Here is an 11,877-nt window from a genome sequence, read left to right as displayed (position 1 = left end):
TCTCTTACCAGAACCCCATTCTCTGACACCCCCGGCCATACCCTCTTCTCTCGCCAGCACCCCATTATCTGACACCCCCATCCATCCCCCGTCTCTCACCAGCACCCCATTCTCTGACACCCCCGGTCATCCCCCCTTCTCTCGCCAGCACCCCATTCTGACACCTCCAGCCATCCCCCCATTCTCTGACACCCCCGGCCATGCCCCCTTCTCTCACCAGCACCCCATTATCTGACACCTCCAGCCATCTCCCCTTCTGTTGCCAGCACCCCATTCTCTACCCCCCCCCCCCCCCCCCCGGCCATCCCCTCCCCATTCTCTGACACCTCAGCCACTCCCTCCTCTCACCAACACCCCATTCTCAGACACCCCCGGTCATCCCCCTCCCCTTCTCTTGCCATCCTCCCATTTTCTGGTACCCCCAGCCATCCCCCCTTCTCTCGCCATCCTCCCATTCTCTGGCACCCCCAGCCATCCCCCCTTCTCTTGCCAGCACCCCATTCTCTGACACCCCCGGTCATCCCCTCCCCTCTCTCCAGCACCCCATTCTCTGACACCACCAGCCATCCCCCCTTCTCTCGCCAGCACCCCATTCTCTGACACCCCCAGCCATCCTTCCTTCTCTCGCCAGCACCCCATTCTCGGACACCCCCAGCCATCCCCCCTTCTCTCGCCAGCACCCCATTCTCTGACACCCCCAGTCATCCCCTCCCCTCTCTCCGGCTCCCCATTCTCTGACACCCCCAGCCATCCCCCCATTCTCTGACACCCCTGGTCATCCCCCCATTCTCTCGCCATCCCCCCATTCTCTGACACCTCCGGCCATCCCCCCTTCTCTCTCCAGACCCCCATTCTCTGACACCCCCAGCCATCCTCCCCTCTCTCCGGCACCCCATTCTCTGACACCCCCAGCCATCCTCCCCTCTCTCCGGCACCCCATTCTCTGACCCCCCCAGCCATCCTCCCCTCTCTCCGGCACCCCATTTTCTGACACCCCCGGCCATCCCCTGCCCTCTCTCCGGCACCCTCTCTGCACATCACACCCAGCCAGCCAGCCAGCCAGCCAGCCAGCCAGCAGCAGCAGCAGCAGCAGCAGCAGCAGCGCCTGCACACTCCCTCCTCTCTCCATTAGACGTCCCCTTCTCGCTCCTCCCTCCACTCCCAGCCTCCCATACCCCGGTCTCCTGCAGTCTAGTGTCGGATGGAGAATCGCTGGCTCCCGGAGTATAGCCAGCTGAACACCTTCTGACCAGCACCTGAGGCCCGCGGAGACCCGGCCGCTGTGATCCCAGTACCTGCCCGGCAGAGCGGCCTCCTCCTCCTCCTCCCCGCTGGGATCACATACCCCTTCCCCGGCCCCGGGGGGATCTGCACCTTGCAAGGAACATCAGACGCTGCTGCTGCTGCCGCCGCCGCCTGCTCCGAGGATGCTGCCCCCTGGAACGGAGGAGGCAGGTGAGGGCCATTTGCAGTGATCCCGACCCTTCTGCAGACGAGCCCGCCTGGCTGTCGGTGAGGATGGGCTATGGCAGAGAGCACTGGAGGAGGACATGATGTGAGACCCTGAGCAGAGACCACCGCAGCAGCCTGATTGCAGCAGCAGCCTGCAGGGACTGATGAGGATGGAAGGGGACCCTCATGTGACTGCTTGGGGTGCCATGAGGGGGCAGCAGCTGGGGCGAGCTGTGGACCTGATCTCCCCCCAGCAGGTGGTGGGGGGCTATTTCCTGATGGAGGATAAGGTACGTGGTTCCCTGCAGCCCAGACAAGAAATACAAGCTGAGCAGGGTGACTTCATGCCGGCTCCACACCCTCTGCTGCCCCAGCCTGATGATGAGTCCCTGGTGAGGCCTCTGGGGGCAGGAGAGGGGCACTGCCAGACTCTGTGTGCTGTAACTAACCCCTGGGAGGGGGCAGAGAATGCTAAACTCACTCTGTGCACTTTGAATTTGTCCCAGGAGCCAGCACAGAATTCTTCAACTCCTCTTTTGTTACCCCATATGTTTGATCAAATGCCTCCTCTTATTAATGTGCCCTCTGATAATACCCATTTGCCCCTGTGTCCGGAACCCTTCAGCCAGGAGTCTGACCATTATCTTGTTAATGGAATTGATGTGTCCGACAAGGATCGCCTGTCCCCAGATTACCTTGTAGATGTCCACTGCTTGCTCTCTCCTGAACCCAATCTACCACCTAAACCTGACCAGTTAGCGGTTTGCTCCCTGGTATCTGCCGTAGATTCCCATCAAATATCCGGGCCTATTCATAGTTTACCATCCGATTTAGACCAGATGCTGCAGTTTGCTTGCAACATGCACCAAGAAAGCAGATTAAAGCCCCTATCATTTGACTACCTGCCACTTGCAAGTGACCAAATTTACCCTGAATTAGGTCTACCAATGAAAACTGACCAGCCCTTTCTACTCAAACCCATTTTAGTCCCTGACTCTGACCAGTTGCCCCTGACTGAATCCTGCTTAATTGTTGACGCTGACCAGTTGCCACCATCTGCATCCTGCTTAGTTACTGACGCTGACCAGTTGCCACCGACTGCATCCTGCTTAGTTACTGACGCTGACCAGTTGCCACCATCTGAATCCTGTTTGGTCCCTGACGCTGACCAGTTGCCACCGACTGCATCCTGCTTGGTCCCTGACGCTGACCAGTTGCCACCGACTGCATCCTGCTTGGTCCCTGACGCTGACCAGTTGCCACCGACTGCATCCTGCTTGGTCCCTGACGCTGACCAGTTGCCACCGACTGCATCCTGCTTGGTCCCAGACGCTGACCAGTTGCCACCGACTGCATCCTGCTTGGTCCCAGACGCTGACCAGTTGCCACCGACTGCATCCTGCTTGGTCCCAGACGCTGACCAGTTGCCACCGACTGCATCTTGCTTGGTCCCTGACGCTGACCAGTTGCCATTGACTGCATCCTGCTTGGTCCCTGACGCTGACCAGTTGCCACCGATTGCATCCTGCTTGGTCCCTGACGCTGACCAGTTGCCACCGACTGCATCCTGCTTGGTCCCTGACGCTGACCAGTTGCCACCGACTGCATCCTGCTTGGTCCCTGACGCTGACCAGTTGCCACCGACTGCATCCTGCTTGGTCCCTGACGCTGACCAGTTGCCACCGACTGCATCCTGCTTGGTCCCTGACGCTGACCAGTTGCCACCGACTGCATCCTGCTTGGTCCCTGACGCTGACCAGTTGCCACCGACTGCATCCTGCTTGGTCCCTGACGCTGACCAGTTGCCACCGACTGCATCCTGCTTGGTCCCTGACGCTGACCAGTTGCCACCGACTGCATCCTGCTTGGTCCCTGACGCTGACCAGTTGCCACCGACTGCATCCTGCTTGGTCCCTGACGCTGACCAGTTGCCACCGACTGCATCCTGCTTGGTCCCTGACGCTGACCAGTTGCCACCGACTGCATCCTGCTTGGTCCCTGACGCTGACCAGTTGCCACCGACTGCATCCTGCTTGGTCCCTGACGCTGACCAGTTGCCACTGACTGCATCCTGCTTGGTCGCTGACCAGTTGCCACCGACTGCATCCTGCTTGGTCCCTGACGCTGACCAGTTGCCACCGACTGCATCCTGCTTGGTCCCTAACGCTGACCACTTGCCACCGACTGCATCCTGCTTGGTCCCTAACGCTGACCACTTGCCACCGACTGCATCCTGCTTGGTCCCAGACGCTGACCAGTTGCCACCGACTGCATCCTGCTTGGTCCCAGACGCTGACCAGTTGCCACAGACTGCATCCTGCTTGGTCCCTGACGCTGACCAGTTGCCACAGACTGCATCCTGCTTGGTCCCTGACGCTCACCAGTTGCCACCGACTGCATCCTGCTTGGTCCCTGACCAGTTGCCACCGACTGCATCCTGCTTGGTCCCTGACCAGTTGCCACCGACTGCATCCTGCTTGGTCCCTGACCAGTTGCCACCGACTGCATCCTGCTTGGTCCCTGACCAGTTGCCACCGACTGCATCCTGCTTGGTCCCTGACCAGTTGCCACCGACTGCATCCTGCTTGGTCCCTGACCAGTTGCCACCGACTGCATCCTGCTTAGTCCCTGACGCTGACCAGTTGCCACCGACTGCATCCTGCTTGGTCCCTGACCAGTTGCCACCGACTGCATCCTGCTTGGTCCCTGACCAGTTGCCACCGACTGCATCCTGCTTGGTCTCTGACCAGTTGCCACCGACTGCATCCTGCTTGGTCTCTGACCAGTTGCCACCGACTGCATCCTGCTTGGTCTCTGACCAGTTGCCACCGACTGCATACTGCTTGGTCTCTGACCAGTTGCCACCGACTGCATCCTGCTTGGTCCCTGACGCTGACCAGATGCCACCGACTGAATCCTGCTTGGTCCCTGACGCTGACCAGTTGCCACCGACTGCATCCTGCTTGGTCCCTGACGCTGACCAGATGCCACCGACTGCATCCTGCTTGGTCCCTGACGCTGACCAGTTGCCACCGACTGAATCCTGCTTGGTCCCTGACGCTGACCAGTTGCCACCGACTGCATCCTGCTTGGTCCCTGACGCTGACCAGTTGCCACCGACTGCATCCTGCTTGGTCCCTGACGCTGACCAGTTGCCAGCGACTGCATCTTCCTTGGTCCCTGACGCTGACCAGTTGCCAGCGACTGCATGCTGCTTGGTCCCTGACCAGTTGCCAGCGACTGCATGCTGCTTGGTCCCTGACGCTGACCAGATGCCACCTACTGAATCCTGCTTGGTCCCTGACGCTAACCAGTTGCCACCGACTGAATCCTGCTTGGTCCCTGACGCTGACCAGTTGTCACCGACTGAATCCTGCTTGGTCCCTGACGCTGACCAGTTGCCACCGACTGAATCCTGCTTGGTCCCTGACGCTGACCAGTTGCCACCAACTGAATCCAGCTTGGTCCCTGACGCTGACCAGTTGCCATCGGCTGAATCCTGCTTGGCGCCTGACGCTGACCAGTTGCCACCGGCTGAATCCTGCTTGGTCCCTGACGCTGACCAGTTGCCACCGGCTGAATCCTGCTTGACCCATGAAAATGAACATTTACCTAAGTATGAATCCTTTATGTTACACACCATTGACCAGTTGCTCCAGTCTGAATCTTGTTGGAAGACTAAGCAGCTCTTCGGGGATGAATCTTGTTTAGACCCCTATTTTGAGCCAGCTCCTCATTCAGAATCTGAATTGAAACCTGATGCTGAACAACTAAAACAGTCTGAAACCCATTTGGAAACTGAAAATTTGCTTCACTCTGAATCCTATTTGGACTCTGAGATAGAAAATTTTAATCTGGCTGAAACTTTTATGTCTTTTGAGACTGACCAATTTTTCCAGACTGAATCCTGTTTGGACAAAAAAACTGACCTTTGTGAGTCCTGTTTGAACCCTGACTCTGAAAAGTTGACTTGTAGACCTTTTTTGGATTCCGACTCTGATTACCATCTCCAGTCTGAATCTCATTTGGATCTTAAGCTTAAACAGTTGCTACAGTCTGAATCCAGTTTAGTCTCCAGCACTGAGCAGTTGCCCCAGTCTGAATCTCAATTGGACCCAGAAATTGAACAGTTAACACAATTTGAATCCCATTTGGACACAGAGATGCCCCAGTCAGAATTATGTTTGGACGCTAACATTGAAAATGTAAACCTTACTGAATCTTTTTTGGCCTGTAACACGGACCTGTTTCCGCACACTAAATCCATTTTGGACCCTAACACTGACCAGATTGACCTGTGTGAACCTTGTTTGGGCACTGACTCTGTACAGAATCCCCACTCTGACTTGTGTTTGGTTCCTGACACTGAACAGTTGCCCCAGTCTGAAGCTCACGTGGACCATGAAGCCAAACAGTTGCACAAGTCTGAAGCTGTTTTGGCCTACGACTCTGACCGGTTGACGACCTTTGAATCCTCTGTCTACTCCATTGCTGAACAATTGCCTTTTTCTGAACATTATTTGGACACTGATCATGAACTGTTGCCTCTGTCTGAAGCCTCTGTGTCAGCTGATGCTGATCAATTGCCTTCATCTGAATCTGGTATTGAACCAGACATTAAAAAGTTTTCTAGGTTTGAACCCCATTTGAACTCTAACACTGACCATATATCTTTATCTGACTCCCATATGGCTCCTGACACTGACTTGCCCCAGTTTGAGTCCTTTTTGGCCAATGACAGTGACCAGTTGCCTCTATCTTCTGTTGTCCAAAACACTAATCAGTTGGTTTTGTCAGACTTTTCTTTGGATCCTGATAATAACCAGTTGTCTATGTCTGGATCTTGTTTGAATTGTGACTCTGACAAGATGCCTAGGCCTGATTCCCCCATGGCTCCCGACGTGAACCAGTTAAACCAGTCTGGATCCTTTTTGGCTTACAACACTGATTTTTTTTTTGCACCAACAACTGTCCATTTGGATATGCCTCAATCTAGTTTAGCCTCTGAAAATGACTGGTTGATTGACACTGACAATTTGCCCCTGTGGGGATCTCTTTTGGCCTCTGACATGGACACGTTGCGGCTGTATGAATCTTCTGTGACACCCAAGGAGTTCCTTTTGTCTAAATCTTGTATTGAACTGAATGACCAGTTGCCATTGACTAAATATTGTTTGGCCTATGATACTGACCAGATTTGTGTGTCTGATTACCCAATGACTCCTGTTTCCGACAATTTGCATCAATCAAAATCCCTTTTGTCCCAAGATGACCACCAGTTGCCTGTGTCCTCCAACATTTACCAGTTGAGTAATACAAAATCATGTTTAGATCCTGATAATAACCAGTTGCTCAAATCTGAAATCTGTTTGGACCCTGGCAGTGCACAGTTGATCAAGTCTGAATCCTGTTTGGAATATGATAGTGACCAGTTGCCTCTGTATGATTCCTGTTTGGACCTTGACCATTCCAATTTGTCCCCTGACAGTGAACAGTTGTCTAAGACTAAATCCTATTTGGACCCTGACAGTGACAGGTTGCCTCTGTCTGATTCCAGTTTGTCCCCTGACAGTGACCATTCCAGTTTGTCCCCTGACAGTGACCATTCCAGTTTGTCCCCTGACAGTGACCATTCCAGTTTGTCCCCTGACAGTGACCATTCTAGTTTGTCCCCTGACAGTGACCATTCCAGTTTGTCCCCTGACAGTGACCATTCCAGTTTGTCCCCTGACAGTGACCATTCCAGTTTGTCTCCTGACAGTGACCATTCTAGTTTGTCCCCTGACAGTGAACAGTTGTCTAAGACTAAATCCTATTTGGACCCTGACTGTGACCAGTTGCCCAAGTCTGAATCCTGTTTGGACCCTGACAGTGACCAGTTGCCCATGGTTGAACCCAGTTTGCCAAAGATTAATTCCTATTTGGGCCTTGATGTTGTCCAATTGACCAAAGCTGATTCCTATTTGGACCATGACCAGTTTCCCATGTCTGAGTCCTGTTTGGCCCCTGACAGTGACAGGTTGCCCAAGGCTGATTGCTTTTTCGCCCCTGACAGTGACCAGTTGTCGAAGGCTGATTCCTATTTGGACCGTGACCAGTTTCCAAAGGTGGAATCCTATTTGAACTCTGAAAGTGACCAGTTTTCCATGTTTGAGTCCTGTTTGGACCCTGATGATGACCTGTTGCCCATGTACGAGTCCACTTTAGACCCTGACAGTGACCAGTTGCCCAAGTCTGAGTGCTGTTTGGACCCTGACAGTGACCGATTGCCCAGGTCTGGGTGCTGTTTGGACCCTGACAGTGACCGATTGCCCAGGTCTGGGTGCTGTTTGGACCCTGACAGTGACCGATTGCCCAGGTCTGGGTGCTGTTTGGACCCTGACAGTGACCGATTGCCCAGGTCTGGGTGCTGTTTGGACCCTGACAGTGACCGATTGCCCAGGTCTGGGTGCTGTTTGGACCCTGACAGTGACCGATTGCCCAGGTCTGGGTGCTGTTTGGACCCTGACAGTGACCGATTGCCCAGGTCTGGGTGCTGTTTGGACCCTGACAGTGACCGATTGCCCAGGTCTGGGTGCTGTTTGGACCCTGACAGTGACCGATTGCCCAGGTCTGGGTGCTGTTTGGACCCTGACAGTGACCGATTGCCCAGGTCTGGGTGCTGTTTGGACCCTGACAGTGACCGATTGCCCAGGTCTGGGTGCTGTTTGGACCCTGACAGTGACCGATTGCCCAGGTCTGGGTGCTGTTTGGACCCTGACAGTGACCGATTGCCCAAGTCTGAAACCTGTTTGGACCCTGACAGTGACCGATTGCCCAGGTCTGGGTGCTGTTTGGACCCTGACAGTGACCGATTGCCCAGGTCTGGGTGCTGTTTGGACCCTGACAGTGACCGATTGCCCAAGTCTGAAACCTGTTTGGACCCTGACAGTGACCAGTTGCCCGTGGTTGAACCCAGTTTGGACCTGGACAGTGACCAGTTGCCAAATTCCTATTTGGACATTGATGGTGTCCAGTTGCCCAAAGCTGATTCCTATTTGGACCCTGACCATGACCAATTTCCCATGTCTGAGTCCTGTTTGGCCACTGACAGTGACAGGTTGCCCAAGGCTGATTACTTTTTGGCCCCTGACAGTGACCAGTTGCCGAAGGCTGATTCCTGTTTGGACCGTGACCAGTTTCCAAAGGTGCAATCCTATCTGAATTCTGAAAGTGACCAGTTTCTCATGTTTGAGTCCTGTTTGGGCCCTGATGATGACCTGTTGCCCATGTACGAGTCCACTTTAGACCCTGACAGTGACCAGTTACCCGTGGCTGAGTCCTATTTGGATCCTGATGATGACCGGTTGCCCACTGCTGAGTCCCGTTTTGGCTTTGATAGTGACCACTTGCGCAAGCCTGATTCCTATTTAGACCGTGACACTGACCAGTTCTCCAGGGCTGAATCCTTTTTGGACCTTGAAAGTGACCAGTTTCCCAGGGCTGAGTCATTTTCCTCAGATGTCACTAGGCAGCCCCTTCCTGAATGCTTTATGATACCCCGCACTGGTCATTTAACCTCACTGAAACCTGTTTTTGCCCATGACATTAACCACTTGCCTCTGTCTGAATGCCTTTTGGAACCCAATGTGCCCCTATCTGAATCTTATTTGGCCCATAACTCTGACCACATCACACTGGGGGAATCCCCTGTAGACACTAATTACATAAACTTATCGGACTCCTTTTTATCTCATGACTTTGACCAGTCACAGCTGTCATATAAATCCGGGAATCTTGGAAAAGACCATTTGCTCTTATCCGATTCCTGTATGTTTCACAGAACTGACCAATTACCTTTGTGTGAATCTTATATATCAGTGTGCACTGACCATTTGCCCTTCTCTACATCCTCTGTGACTCCCAACACCGATCAGTTGCCCCAGGCTGAATCTACATTCGCACCCAATAGTTCTCATTTGTCCTTGCCTGTGTCCTCTGAGGCACCCAACACTGATTGGTTACCCTTGTCTAAATCAAACTATGTGGTACCTAGCACTGAGCAATTGCCCTTGACTAAGTCATCTGTAGCAGCCAATACTGACTACATGCCCCTATCTGAAACTGTATTGACACCCATTAATGATCAGTTGCCTTGTTGTGAATCATCCCATGTAACACCCAATGTTGACCAGTTTCCCTATTCCGAATTATCCTCTGTGGCACCCTGCGCAGACTGGTTGACCTCGTCTGAATCCTCCTCCTTGGCACATAGCACTGTTGAGTTGCTTCAGTCTAAATCCTTATTGGCCTGTGATGCTGACAAGTCTGACTCATCATATATACCACTGTTTGACTGTCTTTCAACTGGCAGTGAAATATCACAGTGTAACACCAAAGTTCCAAATAAAAGTCCTGAAGAATTCCATTTAAATTGGGACTGGACACTAAACTTGGACCAAACGGACCGTCCTGACACGAGTCTAGATTGTGAGTCGGATGTATGTTTAAATTTCTCTTCGGACAAATCTAGAAAGAAAATTAATGAAGCTGAAGACTGTTTTTCAATATTTTGTTTAGATACTCCCCCAGACTCTAACAACATGTCCCCTGAAACTGACCAACATAGACTTTCGGATGACTTGTTGTCCCTTTCCGATGTTTTCTCACATTTACAAGCTAATGATTTCGTACACCCACAAAATGACAGTAAACAGCTTTGTTGCACAGTAGATAAATTATCCAAATCTGTAATGGACAATACTTTTGGGACAGATCAATTGCCTTTGATTGACGAAGAAACAGACTTTTCCCAACTGCACAAGGCCGACCTTTTAACTGACCATTCACTAGTTATCACTTCCAATGGTCAACCAGACTTCCACAGTGAATTTAAACAATTATCTAATACCATTTCAAATACAGACTTCGAAACAAACCCGCCTCCTGAAAATAGGTTACAATGCCATTCACCCTTTACCCTTCGCGGTGCCAACTCCCAGCTTGACCACAACCTTCTCAGTTCCGAGACTGACCAATCAAGCTTTTATTGTTTAGACCTATTGTTTGAACCTGACAGGATACACCAAGAAATAGAAAGCTTGTCCACCAGCCTGACCAATAGCCCATCCTACAATAGGAATACCACCACCCAGATTGTGGAGTTGCCTTCATGTGACCTAAATGAGAAATGGATTTTGCTCAAGTCAAACTCTTTTTCTGACTCCTCTTTTGAATTGCCTCCAAATAGTAACGCACCTGCTCTTTCATCTCAGCCAAACTCCACATTTGGGTCCCCTACTTTGCCTTCATCTACTGCCACTGAGGATATAGCTCTTACAGGTCCTCCACTGGAAAATGTACAGTTGTCTTGTGGCCTCCGCCAGCCTGATGATTCACAGGTCTCTACTCCCATATCATTTAGGGAAGGTGACCCACTTTTGGGATTCTCTTTGGACAACGACTCTCCTTGTTCTGGGGATGAGCTGACTCGTCTCCGAGCTGTGTTTGAAGCTCTGGACAGAGATAAAGATGGCTTTGTGAAAATGGAGGATTTTGTGCAGTTTGCCACAGTCTACGGGGCAGAACAGGTAAGACAAAACCCTAGTGTTATCTTGTGATGGCAAAAGGCCTAATTCAGCATGGATCGCAAAAGCAAAATCTTTCCCTAATGGGCAAAACCATGTGCACTGCAGGTGGGGCAGATATAACATGTGCAGAGAGAGATAGATTTGGGTGGGGTGTGTTCATACTGAAATCTAAACTGCAGTGTAAATATAAAACAGCAGTATTTACCCTGCACAGAAACAATATAACCCACCTAAAGCTAACTCTCTCTTCACATGTTATATCTGCCCCACCTGCACTGCACATGGTTTTGTCCATTAGAGACAGAGATTTTGCTTAAGTGGGTTATACTTAGCAGCGCGAATGACGTGGTTGGGGAACATCAAACTGCTCTCCATGTACTGTGTTGTCTTAGATGTTGAAATGTAGGTGCAAAGATTAGTGTCGGTATGAAGAGATGCGGTTATGTTACCGGCAGTCGGGATCCTGGTGATCAAGATCCCGACGCCGGAATCTCGACTGCTTAACATGCCGACATGCGGAATACCGAAGTGCAGGCTCTATTCCCACTCGTGGGTGTCCACGACACTCATAGAGTGAAAATAGAACCTGTGGCGAGCGCAGTGAGCCACTGTGCCCGCACCATGGTGAGCGCAGCCTGTCAGCATTACGGTAGTAGGGACCCTGGCGCTGGTATGCTGAGCGCCGTGATGCCTACCGCTGGTCACGCCTACCTAACCCAGTATGAATTGTGCTGGTAAGTACCACATGCAATGGATCACTGAACTTCCTTTTTAGGTGACTCTGATGTGGCACCTGGATGAACAAGGCATGTGTCCGATATACGTGCTACTTTAGGACAGACCTGATGCTTAGACA

At 52.1% G+C, this 11,877-nt stretch overlaps 1 protein-coding gene across 2 annotated transcripts in view; it reads left to right on the top strand.

Annotated features, from left to right (window-relative positions):
* The first annotated feature begins 3,496 nt into the window (after positions 1 to 3,496).
* Positions 3,497 to 11,877, top strand: part of RAB11FIP3 (RAB11 family interacting protein 3) — a 121,459-nt gene continuing 113,078 nt past the window's right edge. Inside the window, exon 1 of one of the 2 annotated variants that reach the window (XM_063934769.1) lies at positions 3,497 to 11,021. In XM_063934769.1, coding sequence (XP_063790839.1) covers positions 4,353 to 11,021 — 6,669 coding nt within the window. In that variant the 5' untranslated portion in view covers positions 3,497 to 4,352. The remainder of the gene's footprint in view (positions 11,022 to 11,877) is intronic. The other variant, XM_063934768.1, reaches the window with a different exon arrangement.

This window comes from Pseudophryne corroboree, chromosome 7 (genome assembly GCF_028390025.1).
Source record: "Pseudophryne corroboree isolate aPseCor3 chromosome 7, aPseCor3.hap2, whole genome shotgun sequence".
NCBI lineage: Eukaryota > Metazoa > Chordata > Amphibia > Anura > Myobatrachidae > Pseudophryne > Pseudophryne corroboree.
Note: the sequence above shows the minus strand (reverse complement) of the source record. Positions and strands in the feature narration are given on the sequence as shown.